This window comes from Mustela nigripes, chromosome 7 (assembly GCF_022355385.1).
Source record: "Mustela nigripes isolate SB6536 chromosome 7, MUSNIG.SB6536, whole genome shotgun sequence".
NCBI lineage: Eukaryota > Metazoa > Chordata > Mammalia > Carnivora > Mustelidae > Mustela > Mustela nigripes.
In genome coordinates this window covers 54616278-54633354 of record NC_081563.1, presented here as the reverse complement: position 1 = coordinate 54633354, position 17077 = coordinate 54616278, and the positions used below count along the sequence as shown (strand labels likewise).

The 17077-nt window shown below is 39.5% G+C and overlaps 2 protein-coding genes across 4 annotated transcripts in view; one reads left to right on the top strand and one right to left on the bottom strand.

The window, feature by feature from the left end:
- Window positions 1–1005: 1005 nt before the first annotated feature.
- On the bottom strand, window positions 1006–5667 carry FBXO48 (F-box protein 48). Of its 3 annotated transcripts, none has more exons than XR_009405601.1 (4): window positions 5559–5667; window positions 4732–4875; window positions 3454–3693; window positions 1006–2912 (listed from the first exon to the last, which is right to left on the bottom strand). XR_009405601.1 is itself a non-coding variant. In XM_059407783.1 (4 exons), exons 3-4 carry the CDS (start codon window positions 3655–3657, stop codon window positions 2700–2702), a joined length of 528 nt encoding a protein of 175 aa, XP_059263766.1. In that variant the 5' UTR covers window positions 3658–3693; window positions 4732–4875; window positions 5559–5667; the 3' UTR covers window positions 1006–2699. The 3 variants fall into 3 exon arrangements, 1 of the variants encoding a protein (XP_059263766.1); XM_059407783.1 differs by having other exon boundaries at window positions 3343–3693; XR_009405602.1 differs by lacking the exon at window positions 3454–3693 and having other exon boundaries at window positions 5559–5665.
- A 183-nt stretch (window positions 5668–5850) lies between these two features.
- The window catches only part of APLF (aprataxin and PNKP like factor), a 77082-nt gene continuing 65855 nt past the window's right edge, over window positions 5851–17077 (top strand). Inside the window, exon 1 of the mRNA XM_059407782.1 lies at window positions 5851–6176. Coding sequence (XP_059263765.1) covers window positions 6081–6176 — 96 coding nt within the window. The 5' untranslated portion in view covers window positions 5851–6080. The remainder of the gene's footprint in view (window positions 6177–17077) is intronic.

Sequence of the window (17077 nt, the reverse complement as noted above, 5' to 3'; positions counted from 1 at the left end):
GGCAAGGATGCAGAGAAAGGGGAATCCTCCTACACTGTTGGTGGGAATGCAAGTTGGCGCAGTTACTCTGGAAAACAGTATGAAGGTTCTTCAAAAAGCTGAAAACAGATCTACACTATGACCCAGCAATCGCACTACTGGGTATTTACTCTAAAGATACAAATGTAGTGATCTGAAGAGGCACCTGCACCCCAATGTTTATAGCAGTAACGTCCACAATAGCCAAACTATGGAAAGAACCCAGAAGTCCATCAGCAGACGAATGGATAAAGAAGTTGTGACATACACACACACACACACACACACACACACTGGAATACTACGCAGCCATCAACCCCCCCAAATCTTCCAAATTGCAGTGATGTGGATGGAACTAGAGGGTATTGTGCTAAGTGAAATTAGTTAATCAGAGAAAGACAACTATTATATGACCTCTATGATATAAGGAGTTTGAGAGGCAGGGTGGGGGCCATGGAGGGTAGGGAGAGAAAAAAGAAAGAAGATGGGACTGGGGAGGGAGACAAACTATGAGACTCTTTATCTCAGGAAAGAAGTTGAGGTTTGCTGGTGGGTGCGGGGGTAGGGATAGAGTGGCTAGGTTATGGACCTTGGGGAGGGTATGCACTATGATGAGTGGTGTGAATTGTTAAGACTGATGATTCACAGACCTGAAGCAAATATTATATGTTAATTTAAAAAAATTAAAAATTTAAAAAATTTAAAAATTAAAAAAAGAACACATGAAAAAACACCAAAACTCATTAGGATGATCCAATAATTAAAAATAATTGATATTGGGGCACCTGGGTGGCTCAGTTGGTTAAGCAACTGCCTTTGTCTCAGGTCATGATCCTGGAGTCATGTGATCAAATCCCACATCAGGTTCCCTGCTCAGTGGGGAGTCTGCTTCTCCCTCTGCCCCTGTACCCTCTCATGCTCTCTCTCTTTCATTTTCTTTCTTTCAAATAAATAAAATCTTTTTAAAAAATAAGTGATAATTTTGGGTTAAGTTTATTTTCAAATGTTTATTCCAGAACATAAAACAAAACATTTCTATTTCCCTGTTTCTCTCTTACAGCTTTTGAGAAGACTAAAACAATTATTCATGTATTTGCATTAATAGTAAGCAATCCATCTATCTTATGGGTTGTACATTGCATTTCAGTACAGTGTTGTCTGCTAATAATATAGCAAATTATTTTTATTATACTGTCTGGGAAGGATTAAAATAAATAATATAGAAATAATTTAACAAATCTTTGTGGAATACCTATTATATTCCAGGTTTGGGGAACATAAAAATAAATAAATGGTCCCTGCCTTCAAGAAGCTCACAGTCTAACGGGGGAGACAAACAAAACAGACAATTTAATGTGGTAGACAGCTTTAAGAGTGGTATGTACACAGAACTACGGGAACTCTATTGAAGGTCACTTAATCCAGAATGGTACAATATAGGGATGATTTCCAGGTAAAGAAGGTAAGTTTTACAAGAAAATTTGCCAAGAAGAGAGTTGGGTGGGTGGGAGGTGAGAGGAATTTCTCTAGAAGGGATTGTTAATTATTCTTAAAGATGGCACTTCAAGGCCCCTTCTAGTTGATCCTCACCTGCTTGATCCAACAAGGGGCATTTGTATAGAGTGAGGCATCTTTCTGATACTGTGTGTCTTTTTAAAATACAGCTTCCATGGATTATTCTTTTTTGTGCTATGGAGCACAATTAAAAAGAAAATGCTATACTAACTAGTTTTGTAGATACTTTTTTTTTTTTTTTTAAACCATGGTGCTAACCACAGATTCAGAATGAACAATCTGGTAGAGTAAGTACCATACAATCTACTTTTAAGAAAAAGAGAACAAAAGTTAAACTGAAGGTTCCTGGAGAACCTATAAACTCCAACAAGTCAGGTATATGGGGTTCTCTAAAATAATATATATATATATTTCTTTGAAATGTGAGGAAAACAAAAAGGACCTCAAGTCCTTTGTCTTGGTTATCTACCAGTAGTACACTAGATGGTGCTAAAAGGTTGTTAGAAAGAAAGCTTTTGCCAAGAAAAACTGGCAGTTCAAGTGTTCTGGAAACTTTCCATATGTCCCTGAGAGCAGTTCTAGGTCAGTAGGCAAGTGATGGGAATCTTACTCTCACAAGTTTTAGCCTTCTGGTCAGATTAATTTTAAACTAAACCTCAAGTTTAGTACATTTTAAGATGGGCTCAGTGTTTGACAATTCAATCTGATTGCACTGAAATGGACATTTTAAAGTTATCCAAATATAAATTATACTCTACATTTAAACATGTTGTGATTAATTTCATTTAGATAATCTTCCTAGTGGTCTACTTCCTGTTATGAGCCTAATTAGGTCTACTACTGAATGAATCTCTAATCAGTTTCTTGAAATGGTTTCCTGAATTTTTGAATTACTACTCAGAAAATACGAATCAATTCTCGTCATTAAAGTAGTGCAATATGCTGTTATAAATACATGAAGCAACACATTTTGAAATCACTCCATCAGTATAGTATTTCCTACACAGACATTTCATGATTTTTTTAATCTTACAATAAAACCAGAAAAATTTTTTATGAAAGTGCAGAATAAAAACAAAGTTTGACTTTCATTATTTTCTACTTAGTTTTCTTCTAAATGTTAAACATTAAAATGGTAAACAACAACAAAAAAATGAACCTAAGAGTCATTTTAGTTTCAAAGTCTCAAAGTTATAAGATCTTGGTAATTTTTCAGCTTTTCTTTCCAGTTCTGCTTCTAGAATTTCCCCCCATGTATCTACATCCATTGGGTACATGATTTTTTCTGGTAGGCTCAGAGGAGAACATATGTTGCTGTATCTGCCACTTAGCCATTCGTGTTTCACTTTACTCTTCTGGTAATTCCTCAGTAGTATTACCTGAAAGAGGTAAATCATCATTGTTAAAGAATGTAGTAGGTAGTGAGTTTGTTTAAAACCAGAGGAGTTGATTGACAGGGCTGAAAAGAATATTAAGTATTTACACTGATAAACACATATACTAATAAATGTGTTGTGTGTGTATGCTTACATGTGGGCATATGCATACAGGTATACATGCAAGGAGAGCCACAGAGTTTGCTGTGAGTTTTGGATAAAGTAGAAGGAAGTAGCTAACAGAGGAATATGCCCAAATTTAGGATTAAAAAAAAAAATGTAAAAGAATGGACGGGATGGTTTGTAAGAGAAGAGTAACTTCAAAAGCCAACACACTCTGTATGCCACTCTGTCTAGTAAATCCTACCTCCTCATGCAGAAGGTGGAGTTGGCCTACCACCACATTGTCAAAAACACTACAGACTACAAAGACTAAACTTATTCTCCAGGAGTATCCACTTTCTAGATCATCGTCTATTTCCCTTTGGCATACAGTTCCTAGAGTCAAGCAATGAGGTTTCCGCAAGGAGTCACTGTTTCTTACTATGTTATTCCAGCTCTTGCAGGTTAGTGAAGCCCTGCACAGACTCCCAATGTCTAGCTGACTGAAAATTTTAAAAGTAACTTCTGGAGGTAGCAGTTCAACAAAGTTATTTTGACTCTTTTTTTTTTCCTTCTCAGCATCCACAGAATTCAATTCTATGCCAGAAATTCTTGAATTATGGTTCCTCTCGGAGTTTTTCTGCATAGCTTGATGTCTTAGCAAATTATCCTCATGTGTAACCTAAAAGGCAAAGTTTAAACATGCTCAGTCTCTTCAGATCAAACTACAGAACCTACTCTGAGCCAGATACGTTCTGGGTATGATTTAAAGAATCGTAACTTTCTTGAGTTTTTCAATCTGTAAAATGGGGCCAATGATGCATCTCTCCTGTGTGTTCTTACAAGGATTAACAGAGGATTAACAAGGATTATGTGTAAAGCACCTAGCTTCACATCTGAATTGCACATGGGAGGAACTCAACACGTTACTTCCCTTCTTCTTTTTAAATGTTTTTGGTAAATGGGTTTGTTTCTAAACATTTGTTTTTCTCCTCCCAAAGAACATTAGCTACTAAAGAGAAGTGATTCTTTACAGACTATAATTTGAATTTAGTAGTAGAAATGACTGTTGTAGGAGCATATTTGATTCTAAGCATTTGCCCAAAATATTTCTGAAAATGCATATGATTCAATTCTCTTAAACTTCTGAATAGTTGTCTGTGGGAACTGATGCCTTGTCATTACGTTCTTTATCTACAATTTGTGACTTAATCATAAATCTGATGTACTTTTGTAGCATATATAATGATTTATCTACTAGTAGGTAGGTGCTCACAGTCAACATAAATAATACCTGAAATAGACAAGAGGTCAAAGTCCAGGTTACAATGATAACACAAGGACTCAAGTATTCAGTTCAGATTAGTGTTTTAGAAATGGCCTCTTGAAGCTATCCTACATGCATAATTATGAACTAAGAAGTCATTGAGGCCATAAAGCAACAGTAACAACTATAAACAATGTTTATGATTCAGCTAGGTACAACATATAATTAAAGATTATATATATATATATATGAAAGGATCTATATATCCAAAATCAGTTCAAAGCACGGGGCTATTTTTGCATATAAAGACAGCTCATATTACTTAAAATCAGCTTATTCCATATTGTACTTCCTTTTATAATGGGGGGGGTGACAATGCAGGAGGAGGGGTTTGTTAAATACTTCTTTTTAACTCAGTTAGTGATTATTCCCTTTTCTAGACCTGTTACTCACCTATGTTTCCGGACTTGCCAAGGCCACAGTTGCTCCCATTCATTTGGTTGTTTATGATCCGAATTGGCTATGGTGGTTAGAATTTTAATGTCTCTGCTCAACAGAGGACTTCCTCTCGAAGTTTTGGGGAAGTGAGGAAGCAAACTGATAGAAACAAATTCATGAGTCAAGAACAAATTTTTGCCAGGGAACTCATCACTCCCCGTCAATAGAAACCAAGCCAAACTACTATATTCTTGAAAAAAAAAATCTCATATTAAGAGAACATTACCATGCGTTTAGACATTTGTTACTTTCCCCGGAATCTCAATGGGGAATAAAATGCGTCCTCTCGTTATTGTTCTTCCTCATGAGGCAAATTAATTTTTTGAATTTAACCGTTGGGGGTGCCTTGGTGAGGTTCCTAAACTTCCACTAGGCATCTTCTTCTAAGTCCAGTTTTGATTGGATACCTGGACAACTATCCCTCTTCTGCCACTTCTTCTTCCTGAACCATAATATGCTGAATTACCTTTCTATTTGGATAAGAGCTCGCCCCTTTTCAGGTGTCACAGGGAGCAAGGGATCGGGAGGCAGCGCAGATCAACCCCACGGGTCGGAAGGAATGACCCCACATCCCACTGAGCCACCCTCCTTGAGGGTCTCGCGCAGTGTGCAGCTGCCCGAGTCCCAGGAACACCGAGCAATGACAAATAAGCGACGATAACAACCGTCAGCACCGACTGTCACCGCAGTTCCAGAGGGCTGAGCAGAGGCTGACTGAGCAGAGGCTGACTGAGCAGAGGCTGAGCTGTCCAGATGTGGGCTGGAAGGGAAGACCCTCCTACCTCCAGTGCCACCGTAGCTCCACCGGCGAATTAACTCCTTTGGAATTCGAATCCTTCGCCATAGTCCCTTCAGTCCCGCCCTCTGCTGGCCCCGCCTTGCTGACTCGGATTTCGCACAGGCGTAGAGAGAAGCGCGCGTTGCCTTTTGGGAGTGGTAGTTTTACCAGGGTGCCTCAGTTCAACAAGAGAGGAGAAGGAGACGTCAAGGACTACAAGCCCCGACATACTTCACGGCGCGGTGAGAAAGGGTGGGGGTGGTTAGCCCGGGCTTTTAAAAAATAATTTTGAGGCGGAGTGTTGGAAGAATCTCGGCCGCGCGTCACTGGACGGAGGGAGGGGGCGGGCCTCCAGACGCGGAGCTGGGGCCCCAGCTGCGCGAGGCCTGGAGACGTTCGAGCGGAGCCTGTGCTCCCCCTCCCCCTGCGTTTTTCTAAGGGCCTTCCTAGGACCCGCGCGTGTCCATGGAAGGCGGAAACGGCTGCGGGGACCGTCTCCTTGCGAAGGGGTGTAGGACTCGCCGCCATGTCTGGGGGCTTCGAGCTGCAGCCGCGGGACGGCGGCCCCCGGGTGGCCCTGGCGCCCGGGGAGACGGTGATCGGCCGCGGGCCGCTGCTGGGAGTAAGTGTGGCAGGGGGGCTCTGCCGGACCCGGAGAGCCGTGCTAGGTCCTCGCTGTTTCTCGAAGCCCTACTCCCCGTTTCTGGCTTCCCCGCTACTACGGCCCTGCATGTCTGGATTTTAGAAGTCTGCGAGCAGCACGTTTTTCAGTCAACTTTAACCAACTCACAAACGTTTCCTTATGTTGCCTTTAAAAAGCACTGACTTGTATTATCGTTATTACAGTCTTACCCAGAGGTCGGCAAGCTCATGTCCCTGAGTCCCAATACAGCCTGTTTTTTACCGGCCCACGTAGTAAGAACGGCTCTTAAGTTTTAAAATGTGAAATGTAAACAAACCAAAAGCTTGCTAGCCTTTCAGGGAGAATCATTGACCCAAGGGTTGAGGATATTGTCTCTTGGCCTGACAAGGTACAGTATTTATAGTAGACTCTGGTCCTTTACAGAAAAAGTTTGCCAACCTCTGATCTTAGCTTTCCTACAATAATTTCTTTTAAGCTTTTGGCCTTTTGTGGGACTGCATGAGCCTTACTTTTATTGTAATAGTCTTTTCCTATAATACCAGCAGCTAACCCTTATGTACTGTGTAATGTTCCTGGCGGTGATCTAAGGACTTAACCTATACCAACTTTATAACCCATTCAAAATCCTGTGAGTTAGGTGCTCTTACTATCTTCATTGTTCAGGTGTGAAAATGGAGCCCTAGAATGGTTATTTAAAGATTTAGGACACATAGTGCCACTGAGCTATATATATATTCTCCACCCTCCTTAGGATGTTTGAGAGTTAGAAAATTTTCCTGTTGCGTTCTGGAATCACATAGGTCTTTACATAAAACATGTATTATTGTCTTAACATTTAGCGTATCTTGTTTAGTGCCTACTTTGTGTAGCACATTTGCAGGTGGTAGCACTGTGGTGGAGATGTGGGTCTCTGCCTTCAAGGAGTTTTCTCAGGCTGTGGAGACAAACCGGTGTCAGTGAACTAGTATCAGAGTAAAGAGTGTGGATTATTACCCGGGTTCACCTCCAGTGCCCAAGTGGAACTGTTAGGCCTTAGGACCCTCCTCTGAGCAGGAAAAGGAGTGGTAATTGGGGGTTCTGATGAGGTCAGTCCTAAAGCTGTGTGTGTTTATGTGTTCGTGTGCATGTGTGTACATGAAGTAAGGTATTGAGAAAGTTGAAGTTTACTTGCCGTTTATTTGTTTTATTTGTTATTAACCTATATTGTATTATTTGTTTCCAGGATACAGGTCTGCAATTCATCAGTCTTTTTTTTTTTTTAAAGATTTTTATTTATTTATTTGACAGAGAGAGATCACAAGTAGGCAGAGAAGCAGGCAGAGAGAGAGGAGGAAGCAGGCTCCCTGCTGAGCAGAGAGCCCAATGCAATGGGGGGGGGGGATGCAAGGGGGGGCTTGGGGCTCCATCCCAGGACACTGGGATCATGACTTGAGCTGAAGGCAGAGGCTTAACCCACTGAGCCACCCAGGCGCCCTGCAATTCATCAGTCTTACACAATACACCGCACTCCCCTCAACACATACTCTTGCCAGGGTCCACCACCCAGCCACCCCATCCTTCCCACCCCCCTCCACTCCAGCAACTCTTAGCTTGTTTCCTGAGATTAAGAGTCTTTTATGGTGCTGTTTATTTTTTTAACTGGACAAGTAATTACTTAAATGTTTCGATAACATTCTGTTACGTTTCTCCATAGTTTAATTTATACAAACATTTGAGAGAACTGCCTGAGAGGTTTGTTTTTTTTCTCCCACTCTTGTCTCTCTTTCTCTCTCTCTCTCTATATATATGAAATGTTACATCTGGTGACAGTTGAGTTTTGATTTGCTTAACAAATTGTATCACCAGTACAGAGTACTGTGGATCTGGTGAAAAGATCGATAAATTTAAGGTCTGTGTTTTATAAACGTAGCAACAGGTTACAGACCCTTTCATTGTTTGTAGCTTTATCTTTGTATTATAGGCTTGCTGAGGTGAGATGAGCATAGTTTGGTTTCTGTCTTAAAATAAGACAGTAGAGTAGAAAGAGTATTAAGAGTAGTAGAAAGGAGTAGAAAGCTAGTCTATCTGGTCAGAATTTTACTTCTTCTTTTCAAATATTCAGTGATGAGATTCTCTTGCCAAGTTTGGCAGCTGTTAGAAGTGGTTATGAACAATGTCCTAACTGTGTTGGCAGGAAAAATTTGAAGAAGAAACAAATCAGGTTGTGGTTTTAAAGATTTTGGTACGGACATGTTTCTTCCTTTGCAGTGGTTAAAACTCAACATGAGGGGGCGACAGGGTGGGTCAGTTGGTTAAGCATCTGCCTTCCGTTCAGGTCTGATCTCCAGGGTGTCCTGGGATTGAGCCCTGCCAGGCTCCCTGCCCAGTGGGGAGTCTGCTTCCTCCCCTCCCTCACCTTCTGTGCCCCCCCCCCATAAATAAAATCTTAAAAAATGAACAAACAACGATGCAACATGAAGGCACTGTTTCAAACAGCAGAAATTCCAGTGAGGCTTTTTTTGTAGTGTGAGAGAGCAAAGACTTAGTTAAAGTAGGAAAATTCAGGTAGCTCATTGCAAGTTATTCATAATGATTGATTATTAATATGTGATGATTAATCATAAGGATGATTTTGGAACTCACTTAACAAATCATGTTTTTTGGAGACAAGTTTCTCAAGCCTTCATGGTCATACAAGCATAAAGGTTTATGATTCCAGTGTTTAAAATGGATTTGGTGGTGAAACAATTTCATAAGAATGTCTTTACATTTTTACAGTGGCAAGAAGACAAAGATAACAGAGCACAGTGAAATTTAATTTTCTTGTGCCATTTGCTTTAGTGGGAGTCTACAGTGAACCCAGGGTCTTTGTTTACTAGGTTGTAATTCTGTTTTATGATCTATACCAATTAAAGGTTTTACGGCAGAATGAATCTCCATGGAATTATCCTGGGTGAAAGCAGCCAGTCCCAAAGGTTACTTATTGTATGAGTTTATTTACATAATGCTTTTGAAATGATGAATTATAAACATGGAGAACAGATTCCTGGTTGCCGGGAATTAAAAGAAGGGGGAAAGAGAGTAGGAGGGAGTTGGTATGGCTATAACACAGCAACATGGGGGATTTTTGTGGTGATGGAAATGTTTTGTATCTTGACTGTATCAATATCAATATCTAGTTGGGATATCATATTATAGTGTTACAAGATGTTACCACTGGGGAAAATTGGGGATATGGTACAAGAGATTTTTCTGTATTGTATCTTCTAATTATATGTGAACCTACAATTATCTTAAATAAAAAATAGACTTCTAAAAAAATGTTTTACAGTACAGCATCTCAAGCAACAGAGGACCTTTAGGCCCAATTATTTGCTTTATGGTTTTTTTTTCTTTTCTTTCTTTTTTTTTTTTTTTTTTAAGAAGATTTTATTTATTTGACACACAAGTAGTCATAGAGGCAGGCAGAGAGAGAGGAGGAAGCAGGCTCTCCGCTGAGCAGAGAGCCTGATGCGGGGCTCGATCCCAGGACTCTGAGACCATGACCTGGGCCGAAGGCAGAGGCTTAATCCACTGAGCCTCCCAGGTGCCCCTGCTTTATGATTTTTCTTAAATAAAACTGATTAGTCTCTTTTTTAAAAGCCTTAAAAGAAAACTACCCTTAAAAGAAAACTACTATTTCTGATTTCAAATTTTCCTTTTTCTGTTTTTATAGGGTTTATATGACACATTTCTTTCTGATCTTTTTCCTCCAAGGGAATAGGACAACATAGCTGTCTAGGTAGTCTTCCTAATGGCTGGTGTATGGAATTGACTGCTTTAACTGAAAAGAGAAGAGGCCCTCAGTTGTCGGTGGAGATAGTCAGGTGCTCTAGTATAGACTCTTTCCTGGCATCAGTTCACCACCCCAAGAATGCTCTAAGTGTCCTACAAAGTTTACACAAAGTAACCAGTAACTACTCTGGCCTGGACTCTGCATTATTTCTTCTTGTTGCAGAAGCTCACTAGCTGTTCTGGAATGCTGGTCCTACTTCCCAGGGATGTGCTAAGCACCCCTAGCTGCTGGATATTCCTCCCCTCTCCCACCACCAACTGCCTTAGTTATTGAACCCAGTACAGTGCCTGGCACATAGTAGGCCTTCTTCCATGTCTCTCTTTTTCATTCTACCAACCCTCAAGAAGAGCTTACTTGTAACTCAGGTGTGAAAAGGATACAGAATTTATATAGTAAAGAAGTGGTGCTACCAACTGCTAAAGCCTATGAAGCAATGGATTAAATGCTTTCATGATGGATTCATGATGGATTAGATGTTAGCACTTTTTCTATTTTATTGAGTAATGACTTGGTAAATTCAGAAAATAGTTGAATATATACCCCCAGAATGGAGGGATGTAAGAGAAGTTGTTACTCTCAAGACACTACAGTTTCATAGGTATGAGAGACAGAGAAACAGGTAACTAAACACTGGCTGCAAATGGGAATGGGGACCGGAGCCAGGCAGGCACCTTGAGTAAGTGAAATTGGAGGGAGGGAGAAAAACAGGGATTATGGTAACTAAAAGCAGTGTCATAGATGACAACTGCCTCAGTTTGGGGAAGGCCACAACGAAAGGGATCTGTAATGTGGTCCCTGCTCTTCACCCCATGCCTAACTGGTAACAGTGTCCTATTGTTATTTTCAAGAGTAGTAAGAAATCTGGATTTCTAAGCATAACCTCTGACTTTTGAAAGGTCACATTTAATTAAAAGTTTGTTTCAGTATCATGAGCCAAACAGAAAAGAATGTTCCATGATACAAAGAGGTATAAGAAGAAACTCTCAGTTAAGATGAGGCTTCAGGGAAGGTTTCGTGAACTCAGTGACGTTGAGCTGAATTTGAAGTGTCAGAACAGTTAGAAGTTTGGTAGGTTAGAGTGGATGGTAGAGAGGGAAAGGCCCTTCAGTCTAAGGGAATGTATGATCTATGGTTTCCCGGCTCTGTGATGGAATGTGTATGACATTGGATGACTTGATAAATCCTGACTAGGCTTGTGGGATAATCACATTACATCACTGTTCCCCTTTAACTTTTAGGGACATTGTTGCTTAGTTTTAGGTTCATAGCAGAATTGAGTGCAGAGTACAGAGAGTTTCTGTATATACCTCTTCCCCCATAACTTCCCTATCAACATTTCATACCACAGTGGTTTATTCGAAGAACCTATATTGACTTGTCATTATCATCCAGAGTCCATAGTTTAACACTAAGGTTCACTCTTGGTACACATTCTTTGGGTTTTATCAAATGTGTAATGACTCATATGACTATTATAGTATCACACAGAATAGTTTCACTGCTCTAAAAGTGCTCTGTGTTCTGTCCTTTCTCTCCCAACCTCTGGCAACTACTGAACTTTTTACTGTCTCCATAGATTTACCTTTTCCAGAATATTATATAGTTGGAATTATACAGTATGTATATATAGACTTTTAAAGATTGGTTTCTTTCATTTTTTTTAAAAAATATTTTATTTATTTGAGAGAAAGTGACAGAGCAAGAGTGGGGGCAGGGCGGGGAGAGAGAGAGGGATAAGTAGATTCCCTGTGGAGCAGGAGCTCCATTCTAGGACCCTGAGATCATGACCTGAGCCAAAGGCAGACCTTAACTGACTGAGCCACCCAGGTGCCCCTAGATTGGTTTCTTTCAAATAGTAATGTGTGTATAAGGTTCTTCATGGCTCTTTAGTGATGAGTAATAGTCCATTATCTGGATGTTCTTTAGTTTATTCCTTTACCTGCTGAGGGATATCTTGGTTATTCCCAGTTCTGGCAATTATGAATGAAAGCTGTTACAGACATCCATGTGCAAGTTTTTGTGTAGACATAAGTTTTCAGTTCATTTGGGTAAAAACACCAAGGAGCTCAGATGCTGGATCATATGGTAAGTGTGTGCTTAGTTTTGTAAGAAGCTGCAACTGTCTTTGAAGGTGGCTATATACCGTTGTGCATTCCCATCATCAATGGATGATTTCCTGTTCCACAATCTCACTAGCATTTTGTGTTGTCAGTGATTTGGGTTTTGGCCATTCTGATAGGTGTATAGTGAATTACTTTTCTTGTGTGTATATATATATGTATGTACTTACGTACATATATATATACACACACATACATATATATTTATTTCTAAATCAGTCTCTCTAAACTGTCTCCTGGATATTACTCAACCTGAATATACCATCTTCTCACATGCCTCCATACCTCTGTTTGAGCTCTTTCCTCTGGTAATTTGATTCTTTTGGTAGCATTTGGGTATCTGTATTTTTAAGAACTCTGAAGATGATTTTGTTGCAAAATCAGAGTTGGAAACCTCTTGTAGACACATGAAGAATGCTTCGCACAGAGTAATTCCTTAAGAAATATCTGCCGAACTGAATTAAATAACTTTGCAGAAACTTTACCAAAGTCTCAAGAGGGAATTTAAACCCGGTTTTGTCTGAGTTTTGTTTCTGTTTTTACTCATTATGTTATTCTTGATAAGGACGATTCTTGATAAGGACAATTCTCACATTTGTGTAGCATTCACTTTGATATTCTTGATAAGGACGATTCTCACATTTGTGTAGCATTCACTTTGCAAGTAGCATTGCAAGCCAGACAGGTTGGGTGAGTTCAGATTTCAGTGATATCGGGTCAGCACAGGTCCATCATATTGGCTGACCATTCAGCAACCTTGACTTAGGAGCTCAGAAGGTATTGGATTTTACTTTTTAAAATCTAAGTGATCCATATTTCACCAGTATTGTGGATTAAATAGATGCTTGTGAGATAGCCTGATAACTTAACTACTATTATACCATTAGTCTTGTGGGAAAGTATTTCACAAGTTTCAAAGACCCATTTCACATCCAGTTATTAATTATAACCTCTTAAAGTGAGCTTACTGGAATCTGTCTAGAAAGCCTCTGGCAAAAATCAAGTTTGTTTCCTCAAAATTGCCCTTTGTTAATATAAAAAAAAAATGACCTTTGGTACATTCGAAGTGTAATAATATTAAACACTTTGTATCAACTAACTTTTGCCCTGTTGAGGAATAAGATGGACTTATCCAATGTTATGACAGAGTCTCAGTTTGATTGAGCTCTGGAGTGTGTCCTTCATCTGATAACTTTAAAACACTCTTGATAAGAAAATTACATGGTTTGTCAGCTGGTTCACAGTAACCAGCCTCCCATCCAAGTTACTAACCAGACCCCACGCTGCTTAGCCTCTGAGATCAGATGAGACTGGGTGTGTTCAGGGTGGTATGGCTGTAGACTACAGTAACGAGTCTCCACTTAATTCAAGTCTTAATTTTAGATTTTCTTTACTTGCCACATACACAACTTTGAGGAAAATATTTTATGTAAATTATGTCTGAAATAGATGCTGTACTTCTTTAGGTTTATGCATTTTCTCATAATACAGACTCAAATCCCACACCAGAGGGCTGTTTAGTTTTCTCTAACAAAAGTTTGAATTTGTCACTTTTTAATTTCTCTGTTGTATTTATGTATTTATTTATTTATTTATTGTCTGTTGTTGATGGAGCAAACCAGATAATTTTGTGTGATAGCACTATAAGTTATAAAAAGTATTATACAAGAAAAATTTAGCCTTTGGTGTGTTATGTAATTCATACTGGAAAAAATGAATCTTCCCTCTTTTCTGTTCATTTATGTTTATAGGAGCCAGTTTACCTGGGGACATTGTATTTATGAGATATATTATACCTGTCTGTGATATTCAGAAATTTCTTTAGGGAAGCATTTTAAGAAAAATTAACTGCTGTTGGCTTTTCAGTAAATATATAGAGGCAAAAGTGAAATGAAAGGTACCATTGTATTCTGTTTCAGGCTCCAGTAGCTTTCCACTTTTACTTTATTCAGGTTTGTTTTTTATTTTTTGAATGTTGGAAATAATAAACAAATAGGTCAGAGACCTTGATTCAAAACATCCAGGCATTTCTGCTAGTAGCATAAGGATATCTTCATTTTGTTTGACTTCAGTAAATGCCAAAAATAAATATTTGGCAAACAAATCACAGTTCTTTTATGTTCATGTCTTGTATTTTAGCACAAACTTCATGTCTTAAAAGCGAGGCATGAAGACAAAGAGAAAGGACCTGTCCTTATCATAATGCATGAAACATTCAGTTTAGAACCAGAAAATCAGAGATAAGAAATCTACATTTTATTGATACAACAATGATACAAAAATAGTCCTGTTCCCATTCAAGAAACAATATGAAGAATTCAAATAAAAAGGGTTGGTTTGGGGGCGCCTGAGTGGCTCAGTGGGTTAAGCCGCTGCCTTCAGCTCAGGTCATGATCTCAGGGTCCTGGGATCGAGTCCCGCATCAGGCTCTCTGCTCAGCGGGGAGTCTGCTTCCTCCTCTCTCTCTCTGCCTGCCTCTCTGCCTACTTGTAATCTCTCTCTGTCAAATAAATAAATAAAATCTTAAAAAAAAAAAGGGTTGGTTTGTTCTGTAGTATCTGAAGAAGAATTGCTGTCATTTTATCTGTTGTTAACAAAGGCTAGGGGTGGGTGCTTGGATGGCTCAGTGGGTTAAGTGGCCGCCTTCAGCTCAGGTCATGATCCTAGGGTCCTAGGACTGAGCCCAGAGCAGGCTCCCTGCTCAGTGGGGAGCCTGCTGCTGCCTCTGCCTGCAGCTCTCACTCTCCCTGCTTATGTTCATGCTCCCTCTCTTTCTCTGTCAAATAAATAAAATATTTTAAAAAACAAAAACAAAGGATGGGGTGATTTTAGCATTACCTGCTAGCCTGTGTATTCTTTAGCTCCTGCTGTATGCTATGCAATTTTTTTACTATTAAAAAAATTTGGGGGAGCTTGAATGTTCAATTTGGTTAGCTTCTCTGTTTTCTAATATTCCTTCTCTGACTAGCTGAACATAAATTTATTATTAGATGTCTAGTATCAATATAACTATTGTCAGAGTAAAGGATATTAATCATAATTGCTTTTGGCAACAAGTAACAGAAATGTGACAAACAGCAGTTTAATCAAACAGTTTTCTTTTGTCAGAGAATCTCTGGGGCAGTCAGTCCAGGGCCAGTGCAGATACTCAAGGAATGGGCTCTTCTGCTTTCTTCCTTTTTCATCCTTTGCAGGTGGCTTTCATGCCTGCAGGCTGTACCTTAAAGTGTCCCATTTACACAGTAAGAAAAGGGAAAGTCAGCGGGCAAAAAAAGTCCATGCCAGGTGAGCCTTTCCTTGTTATCATGAAGACTGTAATTTTTCCAGAAGCTCCACTGTTTTAAAATAACATAGATTTTGTTGTTTTGTTTAGGAACGGTGAGGCCAACAGATTAGAAGATGATTGGCATTGAAAAGATAATTTATTATTCACAGTTCCCAAGAGACAGAAAGACACACAGTGTCATGTGGGGCCACATGAGGTTGGTTGAAGGTAGAGGCAGAGCAAGGGAACTGCAGGAAAAACTTTCTTACGGTTTTCTCAGCAATGGATGGGCAGGGCAAGGCTAGAAGGTATAGGATGGTCTAGTTTGAATAGTTTTATGGGGCTCTGAGCTGTAGGGCCTGTCCCTAGTTGTCTGATGCCTAGTCCTGGGGTGATTGGGGCAGCATAAGAGCCAGGTAGAGCCATAATTGGGAGTACAGGCTTCAGATTGGTTAGTTTGCTTATGAAAGGTATCCTTGCAGGTGAGTCATTTACTGTCTTTAAGAAGCCCATAACCCTGGGAGAGAGAGTCTTTCCTTAGTCCAAGATGCCAATATCAAAACATTAGATGCGGAAACTAGAAAATCTGGTTAATACACAACTCTTAACATCCTTTGTTAGAACCTGTCATTTGGCCATCCATAGCTACAGGGAATTCTGGGCATTTGGATATTTTTAAATGGGTACATTGTTATCCTAAATAAAATTGGAATAAATATTAGTACTGAAGAAGAAATGAATAGCTATTGATGAAGCAACTAGTAGCAACTGGTACACAATGTCACATGTGAAGAAAAAGGCATCTAACAATATAGGTGTAGTTTAAATCATAAGTTGCAAATTCAAATGCCTGCAGATGCCAGGTATACTGTAGTGAAGTGTGCTCAGGAGAAGATTGTAGGGAGTGCTGGGGACTGTGGTGAGATGGAAGGTACATATACTTTTCAAAGCAAAACTTGAAAAAAAGAAAGAAAAACCTGAATGAAAAGCCTGACTACCAGTTTATGGTGCCTAGTCTAAAACAAAGAGGTTTACAACTAAATTACAACTAAATAGGAGGCTTATTAATTTTACTGAAGTTACTGTACATAAAATTATACTTCATTTATGTTCTTTAGCAATCACATACTACATTTTCTAGATTATTTATTTTTAGAGAGAGGGCACATGCTTGTGTGAACAGGGGGAGGGGCATTGGGGAAGAGAGAAAATAATCTTAAGCAGCTCCACACGCAGGGAGGAGCCACATGCTGAGCCCTATGTGGGGCTCATTTCTCACAACTGAGATCATGACCTTAGCCGAAATCAAGAGTCAGAGGACTAACTTGGCTGAGCCACCCAGGTGCCCTGAAATTGTTGACGCTGTTGTGTGGTCACTTTGGGAAGGTGGAGTCTGTCAGACTTCTTCAGTGAAGACACAGTTCTTGTTGTGAGTAATTTCTGCAGTGACGTTTTGAGACTTCAGAATATTCTTTTTCCCATCAAGCACTCACCTGAAAGTTAACATCCATCGATCCTTTACTGAGTCAATTATTATATTTGTAGTTACAAAATAGTGATCTTCTGATTCCATCATTTCTTCTTCATCAGTTTGCATTCTTTTATGAATAAGAGCTTTTCCTCCCAGCCCTGGCCCCAGCTCCTTTTTTTCTTTTCTTTTTCTTTTTTCTTTTTCTTTTTT